The following is a 25,071-nucleotide window of genomic DNA, read 5'->3' as shown; positions in this document are numbered from 1 at the left end:
GAGAGCAACGTGCGTGTACACAATTAACAGAATTTGTAATGAGAGAACAAAGATGATGATCTAGCAGGCGGAAGCTTAGAAAAAGAGGGTCTAAATCTGTGCTGAAAGAACTTTTAAGTGGAGTCTTTTATAGAGATTTAAATAAAGGCCGATACTCTTGGCCGTAATCAAAGTCTTTCCACTGACTTCAATGGCAGCCTTGTTGGGTTTGTGGTGTGTTCAGCTCAATGTGTATTGTATGCGTCCGTGACACTTCCGCTGTTGTGATCATTTTCGGTATATACATTGTCTGAAATACCTAGTGTATGATGAAGTTATTTACTGTTTTTTTCAGTAGGATTCTCATTGGCTGCCCTTAATCAAAAAAGTCAGGTCTTCAGTTCAACTGTCATAAAATGAATAGAAAAAGTAGACTTTTCTGTGCAGCTGGGAATGAGTAATAGAGATTTTTTTTTTTTGTTTGGTTTTTGTTTTTTAAAGCCTTTCATAGTTTGCCAGGCACAGGGTTATCAGCTTGATGAGTACACTGTGAATGCCTGAAAAAAGTATAGGTACAAATCAGTTCTCTGGGCATGAAAAACAAATTGTAGTTGAAATCTCTTCTTTTTTTTTTTTTTTTCCTTTTTGGTAGCATAGTTTTCTTATGAAAACTAAACAGACGTGATTCTGCTTCTGATTTGTCAGTGCCTCTCTCATCACTCAGGAACCTTTAAATCCATTGGCAAGACATAGACAAATTTGTTATGAGGACTAGATTTCACAAGGTAATCACAACTTTTGTTGAAAATGGGCAGAAGAGTGCCCTCTCTGTGGGGACGTGGTATAGTGGGAGCTTGTAACTTACTAGTTACTAAAGTGAGCCCGGGGATGGGATGAAGCAGGCTACAGCTGGGTCTCGTACCTCCTGAGAGCCCAAAATGAATCAAGTGCAAAGCGCACATTTGCATAAACCCAAATTTCTCTCTGGTTTGATGCTTCTACCACCACTTGCGTAACAGTGCATCTTCTGCACTGTTGTGTGTGCACACACAACATGAGCTACAGTCACGCATGCACAAGGTTGCAGGCTGTGCCACTACTGTCTAATAGTCTTGACAGAATGATAGATTTAAATATTTGGCTTTGAATAAAAATAGTTGCTGTTTAGCAGAAAGAGGCTGATTGTGTCTCCTCTAACGTGCTTACATTAAGAAAACAGTTTGCCCCAAACTGTCTTTTCTGTACTTCTGTGGTATATGAAAGTGTAGGGCACAGAATATATTTCACAATTTGTAGCCCTTTGCCTCCTTCTCCCATGTCTCAACCAGCTTCCAGTTACAGCCTGTGGAGATGGCTGCTCTAAAAATGCACAGGAAGCTGGAGCAAGGCTTGCTGGCGACAGCGTCAAGCAAAAGAGTGTAAACAACTTGGAAAGATCGGATTTTACTTATAGGATCAGACTCGGAAAACAAAGCAGAGCAAATGTTATCTTTTCCATTATTGTGAAAACCAACTCCAAGTGGCCTTTTGTCTTAAAGTAGAATGTACCCATCACCTCAAGTTACATTAGTTTGATTTACCAGCTGAGGTATTTCCTGTTGCCTGCAAATGCTGATAGCAAAGCTAGAGATTTGTTTGTCATACACTATTTCCAGTGTACTCCAAAATAAAACTAGTATTTTTGTTTGACAGTACATTACTTAGATTCAGCAGCATCGAAAGCATGTTTAAAATAAATCATGCATTCATTCAGAGGTTGGCTGAAGTTCTGATGACATGGAATGCAAGATCTGAAAATCTTTAAGTGAAGGCTTGCTTTGGGGGAGGAGGTCGGGTTTTGTTTTGTTTTTAACCTGCCCTGTGCTAGATGCTGCTAAATTACACATTCCTTACTTGCTGGGAGGAGTGTAAACTTCCCCTAGCAAATTCCTTGGAGAGCTCATGCATTAAACATACTTGTGCAGTTATCCTGGTTCTCGTAAATATGCAATGTACATGTATGTATTAATTTAACTTATTTTGACACTTGGATAGAATATACAGACAACAAACGTTCTCAAATTTAAACACTGGAGGGGTGGCTGATGCGGGGGGGAGGGCATGGCAGGGGCATGTGTTCCTTCTGTAACACACATAGGCTTTTCTGTAAAGATCAGTAAGGTTTGGGTGCTCTTTATTCCCTGAAAACAGAAAAAAAAATAATGGGTGGACTAGAGATGTGTGCGATTATGTACTCTGAACAAACTTTGCAAAACTAAATCAGTAATTTAGCGGTTTCAGGTTAAGGCTGAAATCTGGTAAATATAAGGTCATATCCTGAAATGCTGTAATCATACCTGTGATCTTCAAGGAATTTGTTCGTCTTCTACTTTGTTAATCCCTGTTGGGGTGACATGTCATTTGTTGAGACTGTGAAGACGCTTTCTTCAAGTAAGAACCCCAAAAGTTCCAGTCTTTTTCAGGTATTTCTTAGAAATGTCTTTTATCACAATTCATGTTGGCCATGCTTTATCATAGGAAATAGAATACGGGTGCATGTAATAGTCACAAGTGTTTATATTGAACTTGGCATGAGAAATGCAAGCCTTTTTTGTTTGTTTTATTTGATCAAATATTCCTGGGGAAGTGAGTGCATGTGTGCATTTCTGTACTGATCTGGGTCTCAGCTGAAAGCCAGGAACTACTGAACTCTTACAATAACTTTATCTTCAGCTTTGGGTGTCTTCACTGCTTCACTTTACCAGTTTTTAGAAAGGAGGTAGTTGCTTTCTCATGGAGCTGCTTCTTTTGGTATGAGAAATAATTGTTTGCAGAGGCACTTGGAAACTCTAGAGATTTGCACGAGAAAAATGTGTATATGAAGATGTAAAAATGATTCTAAGATGAAAGTCACTCCTTAGATAGGTATATTATCAAGTCCTAAATTAATGAAGGATTTTTTTATTATACCTGTCCATTGAATTTCCCTGAGCTGCTTCAGGCACACAGCCACAATTGAAATAGCTAAAGGGGGAGCAGGGGCATATAAAATTAATCTCATGTGAATACTTAGGATTGAAGACATGTGAATACATGGAATCAGAGTTCCTGGCAGTGGATTCACTATTGTTTTCGTTGACATCCTCATCTTCAATAGCTTTAAGATGTTATGCCTGATACAGATGTTTAACATGTGTTATGTGAAATGGAAGGCAGGAAAATCAAGGACTCATCTTTTTTTTTTTTTTATAATTTTGAGTAATGCCGCTAAGTCCATAACAAATCAACAGACTTTTTCCCCACTGTTTACTCAGTGTTACTTGGCAACAATTTCATAATAAAAAATATTTTCCTTTGAGAGCTAACCTGATACTAAAATGCCTGTTTGTTCCTGTGGAGCAGCCTAATTATAACAGCCAGGTACTTACTAGTGATGTATCTCAGGTTCCTGAGCTGGCTCACTTAAAAGTCATAATACGATGAGCAAAATTAAATAAGTCCAATATATAAGTACTTTCTGAAAAGATCCTCTAAGTTGTAAAAATGGGACAGGAAAAGCCTCTGAAACAGTCAGCTGGTAATGTATTTCTGCATCCTGATCTTTGCAGTGCATCCTGAATTCTAGATAATTCTTCGGTGTCACGATGGTTTTGTATTTTAGGACTATGAAGATCTGTGACAATGAGAGTGATGAAAACTTGGTTCATTTTGGCTATTTTTCTACATATCTGCTGTATTTCCCAGTGTGTTCATTTTAACTGTTTTCAAAAGTTTACCACCACAGTAGCCTTGGGTAAGGCTACGTCAGGGAAAAAATGTTTTGTTTCATGCTCAGGCATCCAGAGAGCTGGGGACAGCCTTGAGATACAGCTGTGATAACGGGGCCACTTTCTGAGCATGATTTAAACATGCTGACCTGCTGCACCAGAGCTGTGGTCAGAGGAGGCCTGGAGGTCTTATGCTGACAGCAAGCAGGAAGGGAATTCAAGGTTTGTTATTTGACGGCTGGGAGTTTTTGTTACCTAGTTGGTTGTTTCAATCCATTTTGTTTATTTCTTCCTCTAAAAGTGCATTTGTTAAAACAAATTTCCATTTGGTACCCATCAAATGTCCACAAAGGCTGTTTTCTGAGACTTCAGGATCTCACGTATAGTAAAAATAAGGTCAGCTGCTTTTTCTACTGTGGCTTTTTAGGGCTGAGCTCAGTGTCAGCTTGACCAGCTGCTCTAAAACTGACAAGACAGACTAGTTTGATTTCAGTTGTTGTGAAGCACCCTGCAGCTTGGGTTTAATAATCCAAATTACAATAATTGGGTCATCATCCTATGCAGTCCTAAGGTTATATTAAAATAAAAGGCTCGAGAATAAAGAGTTTTTTACTTCTGTGAGATTAAACTTTTGAGTAAGACCACAGACTTCACTAACATTAATACTGGATCTGCGCACTGTCAGATTGCTTGGCTGTACAAATTTGATTCTTCTGGTGAGCTGACCAGAATATGTGGTGCAGAATTAGGTTGGGAAATAAAAGACACGTTGCTTGGTTTGCCAGGCTGCATTGCATCTGCCCTCTGCTTGTTTACTGTGGTATGGTGGGTATGTTTGGTACTTCTGGTACGCCAAAGGCCTTTGTTTTGCAGGAAAAAATAGTTGCTGCTTTAGAAGCAGCTTTCAAAGATAGAACAAAGCACCATGCCTGTGCCTCTGCCACAGTACAGACCAGATCTGAACATTGCAAGGGTATTTTGCTGTTCTTACCTCATTACTTTCTGACCACCTTTGCTTGGCAGCAGCTATGGATATCTAACTACGACAGCAGACTTACAAGTGGTACTGCAGGTATAGGCAAGGTTTTGAACCAGGACTGGCGCTAACTACCTATAGTGAGATAGCTTGAGAGAGGAGTGGTGCAGGTGGCTATGTTGCTGCCCATTCTGTCTGGGGATGAAAGACAGGAGATGGAAGCAGCGCAGATGTTTAGTCTTTCTGGGGATGGAGAAGTCTGAGGTGAGACTTCAGATGAGAAGACTGGTAATTTGGTGGCAAAGTATCTTCATCCAAATGTGATGAGGTAAACCCTGAAAAGAAGTCTAAAACGTGGGAGAGGTTTGGTGAAAGTCTGGGCTGATCTCATCCAGCTTCATGAGTCAACCAACAAGAGTGTGTCTTTCAGGAAAGATTGTCTTTTGTCACTTCGAGCCTGACACCCTAAGTCATGTAGCCAGCCAGTGCAGTATTGGGAGGTGACAGACTCCAGAGTAGTTTGGGAAGCGAGTTTTGCTGTTTGGGAAGTTCTTGCCCCATGCTTCCTGTGCTTGACTTTGCAGTTTTGCTGTGACATGTACGCTAGGTTTGCTCACACTGGCTTCCCCAGCTTCAGCGAGGCTGTAGATTTTTTCTGGTCCAACATTACCAAGAAGCGGTATTTACTTTTCTACCTCATACTTGTGGATGTTTTAAGATACTGTTGCCGGGTCTGGGTGGGTGCATAATATTAAAATTTTCCACAAGACTTGGTTGGCTTCAAAATCATACATGCAGGCCAGCTCTCCTGTTACATTGAGCCCATCAAGATGATCTTGATTGCTTTCACCCTGTTACTGCTTGTTCCTTGATAATCTGTAGCTCACAAAGTCATGCAGAGACAGTGTTATCAGTCCAACCAGGACAGGACCTGCAGACTGGCAGTGGAAAATGACTTTGGCTACCTGCAAACCACTCTGTCAGGCTTAAGGTTGCCTGCTGCTTTTTATCACTCTTCTTTCACGGTGTTTTGCATACCACTTGTAAGAGCGAGGGAAGGGGCCCACATCAGAAGGCTGAGAACGGGAAGCCCAGATGAATTACTACTTCCACCAGTGCTCTGTGCCAGTGAGGTCTCAGAGTCAAGTTGTGAGCGACGCTGTGGCAGATGTACTCCAGGAACACCCTGTATTTGTTGCTTGGAAAGCAGCAGTTCCTCATCACATGCATCTTTTGACCCTGGGTATTTTCCAAAGCTTGCCCACAGCCTGTGGTGTCTCCACTGGCTCACCAGGGTGGTTTCACAAGCTGCTGTTACTCCCGTCCCCACAGCCCTGCCCAAGACCCCTCTCTGGGCTGCTGGACCACTGGACTGAATCGGAAGTGAAGCATACAATAGACCTTATAAAGCCTTAAAGATACTGACAGTGTGCTCCACAGAAATTGTAATTGTTCAGTGTCTTTCTCAGGTGATGCCTTGTCTACTGAAAGCTGCAACTCCCATGCAGCTAACACACTAAAGGGACACTGATGTCTTAATTGCCTTGATTGACGGACACTGTATTGCCATGTTTTTAAAAAACTAACAAACCAGCAGCCACTCCAGCCTCCGTTTCTTAAAGAGCCCTCACAATCCTCTTTCCCCCTCTTTTCTTTGTCGGCACTTTGAAGCATCTGCGCTTGCATAAAATCCAGCCTTTTTTAATGTGCCTTTTTCATCTCGTTTGCTCTGGACTGCAGTCTTTGTGGGTTGTTTTCAGCCAGCTCAGGATTTGCTGGTCATTGGATTTGGCAATAGTTCCAAGTTCTGCCCACCAGAACTGCCAGAGGAAGTCATGTGTCTGCCAGAAGAGCCTGTTTGTGCAGAGCCTGCTGTCCTGCAGGAGCATGGCTTGATGTGCGTCTACCCTTAAAGAGGCAGCAGTGACTTCTCATGACTTGGAAAGTGCTGTGCAAACCCTCAGTATTTTCCGTTTTTAGAAATGGGACTGTTTGCGCAGAAAGTGAGACCTGCTCTGGGTTTCAGAGAGCTGTGCGGAACTGTGTCTGAAGCCATGCCAAGGCCCACCACAGAAGGCTAAAGGGTTCAAAAGGAAAAAATGTCAGAATGACTTTTCTGATTGCTTAAATTTTTCAGTTTTGCTGACTGCTATTTAAAATGACCTGTTGGAAGCTGAAAATTGGACTCTTGTTTTCCTCTGCTGCGAGTGCTGCAGGTACTGATATGCTATTGCAGGATTATAGCGAGAATGGTGCAGCTGCTGCTGCAGTCTTTATTAGATGGACTCTTCTTCCTCCCTCTCTGTCACTTGCGTGTGTGTAATCCCACTGTGCACATGCGCTCACACGTTCTTTCAGGCAGATGCATGTGTTCTGAGTTTGATCATAAACTGTGATTCGCATTCTTGGTGTGTAGTTCCCTCCTCAAAGCTTCTATCTGACATGCCTTGGAGTATTTATAAATTACTGCTTTGTCTATGGTTACTTTCCCCAAGAAAAGATAATTAAGGAAGTGATGGCATTTCCAGGAGTCGGTTTATATCACAGACTCAACGGGCAGGTTCCAGTCTAGCTTTGGGCTTGTGTGTGTGTGTGTGTGTGAAATGTTGGAGCAACACTTCTCATGAGTGGTCGTGTTTATGTTGTTCTCTGGAGTGGCTGTTTGAGGCAAAAGCTGGAATTAATGAAGTTGTTCTCCTGCAACCTCCCAGCATTAGGGAAAATTTCCAACCCAAACTGTGTGGAGCTTGCTATGCCTGACAGCCATGCTCCTGTATCAACTGAAAAAGTAAAAACCTTGCAGTGGCAAGATATGAGAGGATGAACAAATGCTTTAATTGTTGGGGTCTTTTTTATGTAGATCACACTTTTGATAACACTTATTATATACTCTTGTTTGTGTTTCTCAAGAAGAGTCTCTTATTTTCCCTGTGAAACATAAACAGAATACTTCTACAAGTAAAACTTGTCGTTTAAAGAAGATGCAAAAATAGCACCACCATGAGGTACAAACATCTGAAACTTAAATTGCTTGAAAAAGTTTGAAGGAGTTATAGGTAATTTATAGCTGATAGTGTCTCTAACAATTACCATGGCAATTTATAATAGAGAAATATTTTTATTATTTGAGCTCATGCCAGATGTGATAAACGTGATGGTGGCAGTAGTTAGTGTCTCTAGATGAGAGGTAGTAGTTGGTGATGACCCAAATCTAATCAGTAAGGGAAAAGTATTAAGATCTGTCACCTTTCTGGAGATAACTGGCATTCTCTAACGCTGAAGACTCATTGAAGTCCGGCTCTCTCTGCTGTCATCACCCAAGGAGGCAGAGCCTTCATTTTTTCTGCACGGACGCCATCCGCTAACGCACGTGAATGTGTAAGTGAAGTTTTGAGGCCTGTTGGGAAATGTGACTCTGTATGACCTTAGCTTTGCAGAAAAGCACAGTGGCACTTTGTAGATATCTTTTCAGAATAGACCATTGGAACATGTCTTTTTTCCGCCAGTAATTTGGTTTCAAGTGATACTTGCAATGAGGTAAATTAGACACTGAAATGCACAACATACATGGAAAAATATTGCATGCAAGGAGCAGCAGCCTATTCTTACACTGTTAGCTGGAAGGCAAGCCAGTATTCTCTTCAGTAAATCTGTTTTCCAGCAAGAATCAGCAAGACAGCGCAGGTAAGAATTGCATGGAATGGCATAATTGTGCAAGAAAATACTTGCATAACAGCCTCAGTGATGTCTTCCGGAAGATTTTGTCAGTTTTCATGGCTTTTATTCTGCTGGTGTATACAGATGTGAGTAGTCTTGCTTATATGGGTAGGCCTGATTAAATAGAAAACTTTATTCCTTAGGGGTTTGTTGTTTTTTTTCCATGTAGTCGCTATCATAAATTCATTCTTTGAATATCCTGAAAATACTGTTTTGTTTGTACAGGGAGTAAAAGTTCTGATTATTTTTTGAAGTTTGAAAATAGAAAAAAATTTGGGAAGAATGAAGACCTGCCTCAGGGGAGTAGAGACACAATGTATTAGTTACAGTTATTTTTAATCTTCTGAAAGCAGTTTCCTTTATTTAATTTCTAATGCCATTTGTGAGTGTATGTATTACAGACACACACTTGCACCAGCTCTTACTCAGGCTGGTGGGTTGCTGACAATAAAGTAAACAAAACTGTTTCCTAAATCTGGTGCTGCTGCTTAGGTTTTCATCTTTTTATGACTCATGCACACACGCTGTTCTTTACCCTGGCTCAGAAAGCAAGAATTTAGTTTTACATGTCCAATAAAAATGTGACCTCCACATTTTACACTTCCCTGTGTGACTATGCCTCTCTAAAAGACACCTGTAGAATGATGTTTCTTTTTTCCAGTCATCTGGATCTATGTGTGGTCTGGTTGCAAAACCTTTGAGGAGCAAATTGTTTTATATGTGGGACCTTTCAAATGGCATATCCCTTTGCAGTCTTTGCCTCATCTGTTTCATGTTTGTTTGTAATCTTTTCTTGCTTTGTGAAGCCTCATTGTCTCAGCCTCTTCCCCTTCCACACCTGCAGCTTTTGAAACGGCGGAAAGTAGGGTGTTCATCTGTTCAGGATTTACCCAGAATTTGGCAATTCTGTATTCAGATTCCAGTTTTGCCACGATGTTTGCATGACACCATGTGCTATGTTACATCTGCATGGTGTTTAGCGTCTGAGACAAACTGCAAACTTGCTGTGTCTACTGTCAGAACCTGGTAGAGATGAAATAGTGCTAACGCCAGTCTCTGAACCCATGGTTAGTATCGTACTGAGCTATGACTAACAAGACCTGTTGAGAGGCAAGATGTATCAATACTGTACTGGTACGTTAATGCAGCTATGTAATTTCTGGTTGGGTGGATAGCACCTATCTAACTTGCTGAAAATACTGGCAGTGGAAACTTGTGTTTGCCTGGAAAACCCTGGGTAGATTTGCTCAGAGCACCCCAAGTGCATTTAAGGAAAATGGTCCTGGCAGAACTTTGTCATGTCTTTTATCTGTCAGTTTAAGAAGCATTTTCTTTGGGACAGGATTTGCTTTTTAGTATGTACTCATATATCCTCCAACATAGTAGTGATCACCCCCCAGCCTTTGTTTTTTCAGGTCATTGGGTACTATGTTAGTGCAAAACTACAATTATCTGGTAATAGTTAAGGGATGGGAGAAGGGAAGAGGAGAATAAAATTAAACTTAATTTGCAACCCAGCTGATTCCCCAAAGAAAAACTTAGATCTGCAATATATGTACAAATAAGTGCAGAATAGAATATTGTCTGGGAAAACGTTTCCTTTTCACATGAGTCTTCTACCTGAATTGTTAAAAGTAAAACTCAGTCCAATGTGATACTGTTTTGTGAATAGGCCGCTGAACAGTAGGGGGGATGCTGTACTCGTGGCTTACAGGAATGGCTTCTGTGCCCCTAAGCAGATCTAAAGCCAACAAGAAATTTTCCCACAAAATGTATGAAGGAGGACTTTCCCCTTAGGATTCATTATATGGCATGTGAACAGTATTGACATCTACTGATTTATGCAAAGCTGAGCGAAACATCGTGTTTTTAGGTCTCAAGTGCTGGGAAGCCTGACTGCTTTGTGGAAGGGCAGATGGCACAAATGGTTTCACTTAATCTTTGGGAGCCTGAGTGTCTAGTTCGGGTCACAGGAGGAATGGACGAAGTGGTCCCAGCCTTGCACTGATGGGCACGGGCTTTCCATTGAATGAACCGTGTGGCTGATCACTGTGGGCAGTCCTTGCTCTGCAGGTGCCCAAAACGGGGATAGCATGTGAAGATTGGGTTTCGTTGGCAGAGCTGAGCAGAGATGCTTGTGTTTGGACGGTCTGCTTTCTTTGCTGCAGCCAGAAGCTTTTGAAAAATCTTATTTTTCTGGAGAACTCTGGTTCTTCAAGCTATATAAAGCATGAGATAACACTGAAGGCATAAAAAACGGATTGAAATATGTATGCACAGGGAAAGCTGGATCTTGTATTATTCAGGTAAATGAAGCTAAAGTAGGCATGTGTATGATCTCTACGTAAAATTTCTCAGTAAACTCTGTGGGTTATACTTCTATGATCACTGTCACAGAATTAGCTCTATTACTGTAAGTATGACTTATGCTAATACAGTTATCACCCTTTGTGTTCCGAAATAGCCCTCCTGATCTAAAGCCACAATTTTTTTTGCTTTTATTATTCTTGCACTGTGAAAGTAATACCACTTTCTTGTGCAAATAGGCTTTCAATAACTGTCCTGCCTGTTTGACAAGTTATTTGTATCAGGAATAGCTTTGGTCCTAATTTTTTTATTACCTAGGTATTTGCATAAATTACTAGCTTCTAACCTAACATGATCGCATTTCACAGCTCCAGCTTAAAATAACAGCTTTGGAACACTAGAAATTAACTGGCTACATTTTTGTCTGAAGAGAAATTATGTGACTGAGCTGTGGGCAGAAATGGTCCAATATTTTCATTAAGTTAGAACCACTATTTCGTAACGTCTCCTTGTGTCAGAACTCTGTGATGCTGTGAGACCCCTGGTGCTTTCTGAGTGGACACTTCAGTCACTGCATTTCTAGTAAAAACGTAGCAGCACAGTTGCCTATTCTTACAGTTTTGAGGGGTAAGTGTGTGCATTAAAACATCAGTTATGAACCAGATAAAAACGACAATGCTGCTGGGTACTGAGCAGTATGGTTAGTGCCATACAGCATGCCACTGTACTATACTGTACTCGTCTTACACGTGATTTATTTGATAATGTTACAGTGCTAAATTTCACTTGTAATTTGCTTTTTTTAGTCTGTTTTCTGGAGCAGCTGATTTCAGAATTCATATAAGGAGATCTAAATGTGCTATAATTCCATCCTTTTACATGGATCCTCAGCTTGGTCATTTACTATTTAGGGCTAGAAAGGTACCAGAACTTAGACTGGAGGGAGAACTACAGATAATACTTGAATATGCTGCAAGCTCTTAGGTTTTTGTTCTAATGGACTCTCTTTCATCAGTTTGTTGAATACAGCTACTGTGTCAGTGGATGGGCAAGTCAGTTTTCAAGCTGGTTCTGAGGGTAAACCTTAGATCTTTGTTAAAGACGGTATGTCCATTCAAGTACATTGCTTTGCTTTGAGCGTAACAGGTGCCAAGTGCAGGGGTGATGCTCCATCCTCACTGAGGGTGAAGGGAGCTTTGCCTAGTTCTCCCCTTGAACATACGCCTTGGGGCTGCCATATCTCCTCGGAATCATTAATAATGCATCTTCATGTTAAAGTGGCCTCCTGGGAACATCATGCATACTTCAAAGTAGTTTGTTAGAGGATGTGGGCATGCACATGTGGAATGTCTTGATTAGTAAGCTTTTTGGGGAGGGAACTGTCTGTGTCTGGCACAGTGCACCTTGATCTTTAGCCCCTGTTGCAGGACAAATAAAAAAAAAGGGGGGGAGGGGTTGGGGGGGGAGATTTCAAACACCTTTTGGTCAGAGGTTTCTGACAGCTCTTCTTAAGAAGAGAGTGCTATGGGCTGTAGATCATAGTTGGGTAGTCCTTATCAACCTTTCTGTTCTCTTGCCTTCTTTCCGATGGAGCCGTTTTGCAGTCTGGGTGGTAGATCATAAGAATCAGCAGATTGTGCAATAGTATTCTTTTTTTATAAGGTAATGTATGGGACCACATCAGTCTCTGGCTTAATGCTAGTACCTTCAGTAGAATTATACCAGGGGTGAATCTTTCCTATGATTTTCACGGTTGAGCTATAACTGCTGTTTAGTCAATCTGATTCTCTCTGTGGAATGTGGGTGAGGAGGTCCAGGCAATGCCAATCCAGTTGCAACCATACATTTAGGATAAAATAAGCAAAAGATGGATTTATTTTTTTTTTTTAGAATTAGAATGTTATCTGAGCCTTGGAAATAAACTTCAGGCCTTCACACACTGGGTAAATGCTATCACAGCTACCAGGTGCTCAGACCTGTTCCTTAAGGACTGAGTGAAAGAAAGAAAAGGTTTTCCCTCCCCACGTGTGCCTCATGCATGGCAGCCGCCCTGCCCCATCCTGCAAGAGCAGGGCCCTGCCCCAGCAGCATCCTTTAGTGGTGGCCTGGCAGAGAGAAGAAAGGGTGGTGTATTGCTGGCAAGGGCTGCAAGTCCAGTTCTGCAGGAGAAAAAGTAAGTGTGTGGATATGAGTGCTTGTTTTTAATGGCATTGCAATTTTCCTGGAGTTATTTATTTCTCTGATGCTGTTCTGAAGATCTTCTGTCTTATTGTTGGGGTGAGTTATCAAAAAAATAGGTGCTTGCTGTGAATGAATGAGTGTCTGCGTTGGAGAACCTTCCCAGAAGGGAAGCGGTAGGGTCTCACGTGCTGATAGGAACTTGCTTATACAATCGTTTGATTGAAGAGTGCAAATACTACCTTCAAGCAGTAACACCATCTGCACATATTTTATGTTTCTTGGAAAAATCAGCAAACTGTCTCAAAAACTCTTGGCTTCTGAAAGCTGGACATTGCGATCTACTATAGCTGGCTTGGTATCAAATCTGTAATACAATATTCAATGAGCATAGCAAAAATATGGGGGGGGGGGGGGAGAATTGTTCCATTTTGAATTCACAGTCCCTGCCTAAAGAATACACTTTCTCTTTACTGTCATCTTAACAAGAAAAACAAATGGCCTGGAGATCCTTCCCAAAGGAATCAATAAACGCTTTTGAAAAACGGTGCAGTATTAGATCCCACCACTTGAGGTGGATTCATGAATTAATCCTTGACTGATTATATAGCCAATGGCTTTTTATAGCCAATGTATTGACATTATATTTTTCAAGTGAATTTCAGTAGAAATTCTAAACCTCTTATATTGGATAATATACATTACTGAACTGTAAAGAAAAGTTTTTTCATATTAATTTCTTTGTTGCCATACCAAAATAATTTATGTCCTATAAATATTATAATAACAAAAAGAGTGAAAACACTTATAGAAGGCAGTGATAGGTATAAATTTTCAAATTTCTGTTCTAAAGATGTCATAAATCCATCTTTAGTGCATCACTTGTAAGTCAGAAAATGTGTTTAGATGATCTGAGAGTTAAAATTCATTTTTTCTCTTCTCTTTTAGAGAACAGCTGTCCTAGCCTAGGCAGTGTAATTCAATACAGCACAGCATATTTTGTCCTGGTTTATTAGCACAAATTCGTAATGGCTATTTTGGAAAATGTGCTATGAATTTATCTGAAGGCCTTCACACTGGAATAGTTAATTCAACCTTACAAATCCTTGGCACTTGACTTTCATCTTTTTTGAACAAAACAGAGTCTGTGATTTGATGCCTTGAAGTCAGCAAAACAAAATGGTACTTTAACAGCAGTGCTTACTTTGATCAGTTTTCAGCATTTGTGCCCTTGCCTTTCACGTTGTACAAATTGCTTTACCAGAGTAACGGGGCAGGAGCCCGTAGACTGTTTTTGTAGTTGGTTTCTGTGGTGATACTCAGCCTTCCATGAAACTGTGATCTCCGGGGACAGAGAAGCCTCTGCAGCCGCCTTAACCTTGCTGCTGCTAGAGACCTTAAAGGAACTCTTTGCAGACTGTGCAGGCAGTAGTCATCAGCGTGAATACATGCATATATAGCTGGCTAAGTAATGGCACCATAAGATTAATAGACATGGCACCTATGAAATGTGGTATCTTTTTAAAGCCTTTATAAAAATTGTTAAAAAATAAAATAACATATATTGAAAAATGCATTCTAGCAAAAAAATGACAAAACTTCTCTGTGGTTCATGTCCTCGTCGCAGTTGAATGCTTTTTAAAAATGAATTTGTAGGGTGGGTTCTAAGATTTTTAGAATAGCTTTAATCTTTAATTTTCATCTATGACCAAGTTGTCGTATTCCTCACAAGTTAGTCATGTATTATTTGGAGGAGCTTGCGCCAAAGGAGGCCGTGAAAGGCAGACATGAGTCTGGAAGAGGAGCTTGCTCTGATGAACAGCTGCTGAAGCTGAGAGGACCATTACTGAGACACATGTCCAGAAGATCTGGTCTAACTGTTGATTGCACAATGTAGCTACGCAACAACTCAGTGATGAAATGAGCCCTTCACTGGGAGTTGGACCACATCGACTTATTTTCCTGTGCTGTTGTTACGCTGCTATCTGCTTGGTTAATGTGCTGTCCCTTAATATGTTTTAAAAATAACATGGGAAGAGCAAGAGCAGCTGCTTGTTAAATGGACTAGGTGACCTAAAAGTGCTTTAGTCCATTTAATGATTCTGGTTTAATTTTCTTTTGGTATTGTTTGACCAAACTGCTCATAGAGCTGTCTGAGATGCAGAAGACTGACTGAGGTAGTGTGTTGCTGAGAAGTACAAAACGTGTGTATTTTATAAGCTTGTTTGAACCTGTAAGAATGGATCGAGAGTAACACTTTTTTGATACCTCATTTTTTATAGAAAAAGCTTATATGGGAGTTTCGGAAAAAGAATGAATTTTACCACAGAGTTCAGCGAGTTCAGAATTTCACACTATGTCTTCATATCTATCTGTACAGTGTTGAACACATGTAGGACTGGTTTCTGATGGTGTTTCTGGGCAATCCTTCACATAAATATTTAGTAATATGGATTCTGCCAGTGAAAATACAAAAAGAAAGGGAAATTTTCTAGTTAGCTCTTCTGCTATTAATTAGAAACATTCTGTTTGGTTTGAAGTGATCCAGTACCTTTCTATAATTTGTGGAGTGTTTGGAAGTTGCTATGAACTGTCTAGACATTTGAGAAAGGATGTGCCCTGCAGAGCTCACGAGCTAAGATGAGACAGAAAGGTGGCTGGGGGAAAGAGAGCACCACTTAGGATTCAGCCAGTATGTGGTTTAACTAGAGCAATATTGGAGGCACTCTAGCAGAAATTACTTTTTGGTGAGAGATATTGGTGTAGAGAGTAGAGAGGACGATCTTCTGCTGCAGTGCTGTGGATGGGGAGGCAGCCATGCCAGAAGTTAGCAGAAGGACAAGAAGGTGGGAGCACGGATATGACTGAAGAAACCTTAACAAGGGAGAGCTAGAGTGTGTGACAGTTTCACTTTGGAGATGCTGGTACAGCTGAAGCTTGATGCTTGTGTTTGTATCAATGTCATAAGCTTGTAACACCTTAGAGTCCTGTTAAGCCTTTCGATCTCTAAAGCAGGAGTGGAAGAGGCATTTGGGTACCTCTGTTGCACACTCAAAGTCCAGGATGCCACAGTTCAAACCACTACCTTCCACACAGAAACACCTCCAGCCTCACTGGTAAGGGGCTTTGACCGTGCTTACCTTACTTGGGCTGAAAATACTGTGTGATAGCCCACCGACTGCTGTTGTACAAGGTGAAATCTATATGCTTGACAGCTAGGTAGTCGTTAAAAAGCTCTTGAATGCTGGTAACTCCCTAGCAGTTTGCTTGAAATTCTTTCTAAGGACCAGGAGAAAATCTCCCATGGTAGATACCACTGTTGTGTATCATCAAGCACAGACGATGATGGGGACAATCAAAAATAATTAGGGGGGGATGTAGTTACACTATGAGGAGACTGTTGATTTTGTACGACTTGTAGTGGGGACAGTCACACTAAGGCTCGGCTACCTAGCTGCCTCTCAGCACAGCTAGCTCTGAAGCAAAAATGAATTATGAAAAACATGATGACCAAGATAGTCCTGAGCAGCTGTTGAGCAGCTCTGTGGTTGTTTGGAGTTTTTTTCGGGAAAACTAAGCTGGTGCGGAGGACTCCATTATGCCAAGAAGTGTAGTGACAGGGAATATATGTGCCAAGGAATACAGTGACAGAGGCTGCTGCAGAAGCATCCTCACATTAATTACATTCTTTCTCAAGTTTAGGACTAGAAATAAGAATTCCACATTGTTTTGTTGGTGCCTTACTCATGAGCAACCTAAGGAGTGCAGTAATGCAAAATTACATTTATTCTGAAAATTTTCACAGGAACACTTAATTAACTTACGAAATATAAATTTATTTTGTGTTAAAGTCCTATAGCTTTTCTTAAGGATCAGTCTGCACTTTTTAGGTACAAATGTAGGAAAATTCCATTATGTGATATAACTTATCCTACAATTCCAGCCAAAGGCATGGGTAGATATATCGCCACTTCTGAATACGGCTCAAACTTATGGAAATAATCGTATGTGTGTATATTATCTACATATTTAATTTTCAAGGCCTAGAGGAATAGCAGCTATGAAATCTGATAGTAGATCCAGTTGCAAAGGGTTTCTGATTTTCTCACTAAGGTAGTATGATTGCTCTGTACGCTCTTTCAGGTGACCAAACCAACAAGCAGAAATCTCTATGAAGTCTAAAACATCTGTCTTGTCTGATAGATGTTGGCTTTGAATAAACTTGTCTGAGATCAGTTGAAACAGAGATACTTCTCCATTTCCTTATTACCCAAAGGACTTGGCCTAGCTATTTCTGAGATGAAGTTTTCAGTGTGTGTTATATTTCTTGTATCATTTCTGGTTTTAATAAATACCAGAGGTTTTAAACAGCAAAAATAAAAAAAAAAATCTAATAGGAGCCTCTTCTTTGCATTGACTTGACATTCTAATAAAAACACCACCAGGATGCAAACCCAAGCTGAGTGCCCCTGTTGCCAGTGAGAGGATTGTTACTATTTTTCTGTTCTTGCTTATTTAAGTACATAAAAGTATATTATAGCAAATTTCATCAATATTTACTTTAGTTCCTTTAGTTCCTCTGGGATCAGAAAAAAACAGTTATCATTGGGTGTGAAAATGTGGCTATGGATGCATATGAAAAGAGTGGACATGTTTAATATTTACTCCATTTAGTGTAACAGATATTCTCTTTGACACTTTGAAGTTTAGAGAGTTTAAAATGGAATGCACTTTATGCCATTTGGAGCTGAAAAAATATCAGAATAAAATTTGAACTCATATTTGCTAGATCAGGACTGCGAAAGATATAACTAGGCTACTTCGGTAAACTTAGATTACAGTGGTTTTATTGCTTTGTAAGAAAACATAACCCCAGAACAAGGCAATTATATTTAATAGCTTAAACAGCTTATTACTAATTAGCTGTGATTACAGCTGAAAACCCACAAGAATTAATGAAAGCTTTTTAATAGCCATGAATTTAATAGCAGTTCTAAACACCTTTTTCTTTCCACTTTTGCCTCTCCGTTTCTAGACAGAACAACAAAGAGGGAGCCTTGTAAAACAGATAATTTTATCTTCTATCTTATTTTCAGCTAGCAGAATTATTTTGGCTCTATAGCCTGATACCCTAAAGCAGTTTTTATAGCTAAGATCATGACTGTTTGTCATTTGAAGCCTCTGTCATCCTATTAGCATTCAGAGCGCTAACAACCTGCAGTTTCCTAAAAGGAGGTATTTTATTCTTTAGAGGCAGAAAATTGAGAGAAATGTGGCCCCTGGAAGACGTAGTAATTTACAGTACTTTATATTTTCTTTTGGAAATGCATAAATACGACTAGGCCTCCTGCTGGGACAGTCCAGGTAGCGAGAAAGGTGCCTGCCTTTGGGTGGAAGGTGCCCAGTCTCCCTGCGGGCAGAGCTAGCACTGCCCCTGACTGCTGGAGAGGAGAGGTGCTCGTTCCTTAAAGCAGTTTGGTTCTTGTACAAATACGGAATTATTCTTTTAATATCAGTTTTCCAACAAGTTTTAATCAAGCATAATGAAGATACAGATGTCCTCAATGCATCCAGAGGTGTGCTTATGGGGTTTCATATCTTTTTTGCTGTGGGGACTGGACACATGTTCATTCAGTGGGTTTTAAGAATCTAGTAAATTCTGTTTCTAAATTCTAATAAATTCTGCTCTGCATACTGATTGGTGAGGTATCACAGCTATTTTTTTGCCAGCTTTTCCTAAGTAGCCAAAAAATGTGACTCTGCTCTCCTCCAGGTGTCTGTCAGACCTGAGCCCTAGATTTTCAACAATAACGGGTACCTAATATTCAGTTTGATCTCTAGCTTTCATCTAGTTAGTTTGCAAGATGAATCTGCATTTACTTTAGTGGTAAACTAACTGATACTTACCACTATATAGGAATGCAATAAACTACACATAGTAGCTTCTGTGTCTCAGATTTCCTTTCAAAATTCTCTAGCGGGAGACAAAATTCATTCTGAATTACCTGTATGCTCATTTCTGTGTGCCACCACTCAAATTAGTGGTTGTGTTCATGTTTGCTCGCTCTATACCTTTTCTAGAAAGAGCTGTGTTTCTCTGTCAGGGAACCCACCTGCCACCCGCTGTTGTGAGACAGCAGCTTACCTGCACAGTCCATGTGATAGATCACCTCTCAATTGCACACTAACACTTCTTCAATATAAAGCAGGATGAACTATCAAGTCAAGTACTGCCTGCTTAAAAAGCTTATTAGATGCTGCAAAAACACCATGATTTCAGTTACAACTTGTTGTATGCTAAAAACTGACAGGCTGTTCTCTGTCATGCGTTTGGTTAGTTTTGACCCCATCAGACCCTTTCTAGAAGGGCAGCACTGGGATACGAGAGGCTGGGCAGGATGGGCTTCCAGCGACCATAAACTGGTGGCTTAAAAATCACCTCTAACAGGTTGCCTCAATTCTGTGATGCCCACTTTCCTGGGATTGTTTTCCCCATGTATCCTTTTAGTGCCTGAGGTATGTTAAAATTTCTGCTGGAATTCCTTCCATAAACTAGTGCAGTGCTCTCTTGTGTTTCTGGATTTGTTCCTCCTGGTTTTTTGTTTGTTTAGTTTTATTTGTTTTGCAGGTTAGATTTATGCTGTAATAGTTTCAGCAGATGAGGTTTGTTCTCTAAGCCAGCTTTGTAGGTTACCATCTAGAAACCAGAAATCAGGGTTTGCTTTGCAATTCTTTTTATCTCCTTGTTCTCCAACTCTCAGCTTAGTGGTTTGACCTTTTGCATAAGCTATTTTTCATCAGCGTTTGCCAAGGTTTTCTTAAACACTTTTGCAGTGCTTTGCAAGCACAGAGCACAAACGTTAACTATTTCATTCTTTATATTATCTGTGCTCTGTTGACTGGTTTTGTTGGAAGTAGGTTAGTCTGTAATCTTGGGTCAAGAAGTCTGAATGCTGGAAGCGGTAATATGTATAAAAATGACCTTTGATTCATTGTTTTAAATTCCACTTTGGTTTTGAAACTTCTAAGTGGGTATTCATGTATTTCTGTGTTTCTCTGCAGGTCACGTTACATTTGAATCCAATTTCATCAGTGCATATTCACCAGAAGCCTCTGGTGTTTCTTCTCAACTCTCCTTTGCCTCTGGTCTGGAAGCTAAAAACAGAAAGGCTGGCACCTGGAATCCAAAGAGTTTTCTTCGTAAGTATACACAGTCCTCTGGCCTGCTCTATATCAGAGCTACTTGTTGCACAAGACATAGAGTTAATGGCATTCATTTAGAAAGTTTTTAAACATACATTAAAAAAAAAACCCAAGTTAACAGGAGGTCAAGTTTCAGTGCAGGCCTCTGGGGAACAGTTAGGTGGCAGGGCAAAGCAGTTTGGAAAAAGTACCCAATTACTTGTTACGTGAATTCAAGGAAAAGAAACCAAAACTGTTTTTTCAGAATCCGCATATCATGTAGTTACTAACACTAGCAGCCATTCCAGTTCAAAAAGCTGTGACGTTATAACAGATTGCCAGTCCTGATTCGAAGTTTAATAGTACCATAATGCAAAAAGCCTCAAAGCTATGGGAAAGATAATGGGTGGACACTAGTTGTGTGGTCTGCGACCCAAACAAAAATCTGTATGTATTGAGCTCAATGGGTACAATTACGGTTTATGTCTCTAATGAAGCTTGGTCTATTGAAATGACTGAGCTAAGCCCAGAATGAAGTCATTTTTATTTCTCAGAAAGACTGGAGCACTGCTTATAATGTAGGATCCAAATATTACCTAGTATTTGTAAATCATGTCCTTAGAGTTTGCCAGGACATTCAAGTTTGCTATTTGTAGTGAAACGGACAAGTTGTTTGGATTAAATTTTTAATGTGTGACATCATGTCTAATCATGAGTCGTCTTTATTAAAGTTGCAGCTTTTACTAAGTTCAACTCTAATTGCAGAACTAAACTTGATTATTTTTAGCTCTATCCTTATAGGGTTTAATTTTGTTCCTCCAGCACAGCTGACAGTCGTAGGCAAGACTGCTTCTGCAGTACCAGATGGGAACTTAATGGTATCACTGTGCATCAGCAGGAGGAGGGGGTGGACAGTGCTGCAGTGTTAGCGCACTGGGAGGGGACACTGCTCTCTCATTTGACCTGATATGGTGGTGACACCATTAAGTGCTCCAAGAGCCCTATCACTTGCTGGACACCAAAAGTTTCCTATGATTGTTTTTCTTTTGCCTGTCATTAGTTTACAAGAGTAGGAGTACCCTTGATATTTTGAACTTTGAAGGACTCCATCCTGTTTCCAGTGCAATGTGTTACTGACTGGTGCAAAGAACATGGGCTTGTTTGTATTCTAAGGTATTCACAATCTCAGGTTTTCTCATAAGTGTGTTAGAGACTCTGAACTTCTTGTTGACCATTCCTGGTATATGTCTTTACTGCAACCAGTACAGTTCAGGTCTGCTCAGAAAATGACTGAGGAACGAGATGATGAACAACAGTATGATAATATTCCTCACTCCTCTCCTGGCCAAAAGCAACAGCACCTCTCATCGGTTAATTGAGTCTTGGACCTACTTTCAGTTTAGTTTTGATCTTCTACAGTTACTACATCATCACTCCCATTTCTGTATCAGCTAGTTTGTGTTCAGCTATCTCTTCCCTTCTCTTCCTTCTCTTCCTCCAGGCTTTTCCCTCTCCCCTCGCCTTGCCTCTGGGAGCAAAGAGGTGCTCTGCTGAGAGCCGTCCATTTCCGCTCAGCAGACTGTGCCGGTGTTCAGACTGTGATCATGCTGGTCTTGCTTGGCTTGGCTCAGCAGGGCTACAGCAGGCTGCGTTAAGCCATAGGAACAATAGGAATGTGCCTAAGGCCTCCGCTGCCAAAACTGTATGGTTAGCTAAGTGTTTGCTTCAGAAAACTGTTTCAAGCTCTCCTGGTTACAAAAACAGGCTTGAAGATGTGAGTAGTAGCAGTCACGATTCATGCCAAACAAGAAGTTGTCTGACCTCAGGAGCTGCCACAGTAAACCTGGCCACGGGTGCTGCAGGAAGGGGTGGGCTGTCTCTCAGATGGGGCAGGATTACCTGGGTAGATGCTACGGGTTCAGTTCTCCATTGGTGGGACTCAAATACCTTCTCTCAGTACTGCAGCTTCTTTTAGGCTCTGCTGGTCACAGTAAGGGCTGAAAGTTGTGGTGCTTCACGTCATTTCCCCCCCCGCCCCCCCCAGCATGCGCCTGTGGCCCTGGGGTAACACTGCTCCCCATAGGCTGTGCAGATACAAGAGCTCGCCTTTCCATTGCAAGGAGTGAACTAGCTCTCAGTGTTGACTCATCCCTAATCATGTCTAAACATCTGAATAGCTCTCCATAACAATTTTGTATCTCTTCAAGTGCCATATAATTTATATATTCTTCCTCCCACCACGTTAAGGTTTCTATTTTCCTATTCTGTAATAAGCTTGAAGAATGAGGTTACAGAACAGAAAACACCAGGGTACCAATCTAATGTTACCTCTCCCAGTTTAGTCCCTGAAGTCCCTCTCACTCCAGAATTTCATTCTCCATGTTCTCTGTCTAAGGCAATATTTTTGCTGCTAATGCAGGCTAACTTCAATCTCTTATCAGGGACTCATCAGCCTTCCCACTTTTCATGTACCATTTTCTCAGTAGCTAGTGGGGCTTGGGATGATAGGCCATGAGGTTACAGGCTGAACAACTTAAACAGTGGTGATCATCTATTGCTTTTCCACAGTTCCACTCTGTTCACAAGGACAAGTGCATTGTTTTCCCAAAAGCTTTCTGAAAAAAGAGCACAGAACCACACAGCACAGAAAACATGGGAAATCTGAAGTCCTAGCAGCACCCGTAGGCCGAAAAGAAATTAAGGGGCTGCAGTTTTGCAGCAGAGCTGTTTGCCTGCATTGGGCCATCCCAGGTTGCAATCGCTGGGACTGCCTCTGGCCTAGAGGAGCCTGTCCCTTTGTAGAATCAAGAGTTCTTGTTTCAGGTGAGTCATGGGACAGATGGACATGCTGCTTCTATTCTGGTAGCAGACAGGGTCCCTGCCTCCTTGCCAGAACCGTCAGTAAGTTTTAGAGAATTGAGCCTAGGAGTGTAAATCGCAGCTCCAAGGGATGCGTAGTGCATAGCTCGCTACCTTGGCCCTTGTTTGAAAATACTTGGCTTATCTGTGTACTTCTGCTGCCCTGTCTTGTTCATTCTCCTTAAATGTATAGCCAAGCCAGACAACAGCCTATTTTGAATCATAAAAAGATTTCAAATTCAAAAAAACTTTTTTAATGCCCATGAATTCTATGCTCAAAACAGAAATCTGTGTCACGCATACCATAGGAGTGTCATAACTATTGTGTCTGTCTCTATGGAAGCCTTGGGCAGGATAATCATTGACTTTCCAGCTTCTCCTTCAGACTTTTCATACAATACATTCATTCACACTTTTATTAATATACTATACGTAAAGTATGAATTGCACTGTTTCATTGATTGATCCCTAGTTAGAAAGGTAAGTAGTGTAAAGAAGTTTAAGTGGCGACTTCTGGGACTTACTGCTGACAAAGGCAACACCCCTAGAGCCGGGTCAAAGTTTGTAGTTAAAGGATCATGTAACTATTAATGAAGTCCTAACTGTTTATTTCTTTTTATTACTAGCTATTATTTTTTTCATGTAAAGCATCATAATAAAGTTCTTAAACTGTTCCAGGGAAGTGTTTTGAATAAATAAATAAATAAATAAATTACAAATTAGAAGATCCAAGGTTCTTTCTAACAAAGAAGATAACTCCGAAAATATGAGCAGATGGTGAATCAGAGCACTCTGTAAAGTGCTGTTAGTACCATTGTACAGGTAGAGAAACTAAGGTACACTGAGCTTAAATGATGTTTATATTGGAGCATAGTGTAGAGTCAGGGCTGTGCGTTTTCAGTGTGTGTCCTCATTAGGAAGATGGTCTGCTACCTTTGCTCTGTGAATTCATTGTTTGAGTTTCCACTAAAGCTAAGCCACCCCAGATTGCTTCATTTAAAGGAAAGATTTAAAGCTCATGTCAGCACATATCCAAAAGCCTAGGAAAGTACTGTGCTACTGAGTTGGGCTGGAATTTAAGTTTTTATCGTATAGTTCAAGCTTGGATTTTTGCCTTTGGCCTGGTCCTCCATTAGGCACAAGTTTCAAATGAATGGGGGAGATAATCCAGCCTTTGGGTGTATGGTTATAGTATAGAGGGAAGCACAAAGTACCTTCTTGATAAACATTTTTCAGTATAAAAAGATAAATTTGGTGTATACATGTGGTTTTGCACTTATTTTTGTCACGTGATACACATAGCTTCACTCAGTACAGTGACTTGTCGCACGCTTTATCTTCACTCACAGTTTCACTTTCACAAACTGTTTACTGGTGGCTAAACCTCACAGTGGAATAAATTATCATTAAAATTAAATAGCATGCCCCAACCAGACCAAAGGTTCTGTTAACATCGGGATTTTTTTTAATGTCATGTTTTGAAGACTTTTTTCCAAACCCATGGCAGTAAATGGAAGCACAGCGATGCTTACAGAGTCACAGTATTTTGGAGGAAGCCATCCAAGATGGGGCAGGGGTGCTAGAGGGAGTAGTTCTTTACTAGTGTGTTGCCTTATTGTATTGTCATTTTGCTTCTCGGCGTATCTTTCCCCATCTATAAACCAGGGAAGAGACTAAAGAACACTACTGAATAGTCTTAAGAAAAAATTTTAGCATCTTGAGGAAAACCTGACATAAATTTCTATGTGTGTTAGAGAAAAGCGAATATATGGTGACTACATAGTGTGGTGTTAACAATACATTTGGCACAGACAGGATTATTTTCAGGCTCTACATAAGTTATATATATATCTTGATGGGTGAAGTAGGTGGTGCTGGGAAAATTACTGTGATTTTAGTAAAGTAAGTCTTGAGTTTATTCTCATTGTGTTAAAAATAAATACACCTAAGTAGCATGGCCTTTCAACCTGAAAATACCTGAAATGGTTTAGTGCATGAACTCTGCCTGACCTAAGTAATAGAAATTCACCACTTTTGTTACTGATGTGTCTAGTCCTATTAGTCTGATTGGATATTTTTATATGTCACAAAAATACAACAGTTTGGGAATGGACATTTTTGGTTCAA

At 40.5% G+C, this 25,071-nt stretch overlaps 1 protein-coding gene across 1 annotated transcript in view; it reads left to right on the top strand.

Annotated features, from left to right (window-relative positions):
- Positions 1–25,071, top strand: part of TGFBR3 (transforming growth factor, beta receptor III) — a 103,987-nt gene that overhangs the window by 35,048 nt on the left and 43,868 nt on the right. Inside the window, exon 3 of the mRNA XM_009884737.1 lies at positions 19,966–20,103. Within this exon, the coding sequence (XP_009883039.1) occupies positions 19,966–20,103 (138 nt within the window). The remainder of the gene's footprint in view (positions 1–19,965; positions 20,104–25,071) is intronic.

This window comes from Charadrius vociferus, unplaced genomic scaffold, assembly GCF_000708025.1.
Source record: "Charadrius vociferus isolate BGI_N301 unplaced genomic scaffold, ASM70802v2 scaffold163, whole genome shotgun sequence".
In the NCBI taxonomy this organism is placed as follows: domain Eukaryota; kingdom Metazoa; phylum Chordata; class Aves; order Charadriiformes; family Charadriidae; genus Charadrius; species Charadrius vociferus.
The sequence above is the reverse complement of the archived record's forward strand: the minus strand, read 5'-3'. Positions and strand labels throughout refer to the sequence as shown.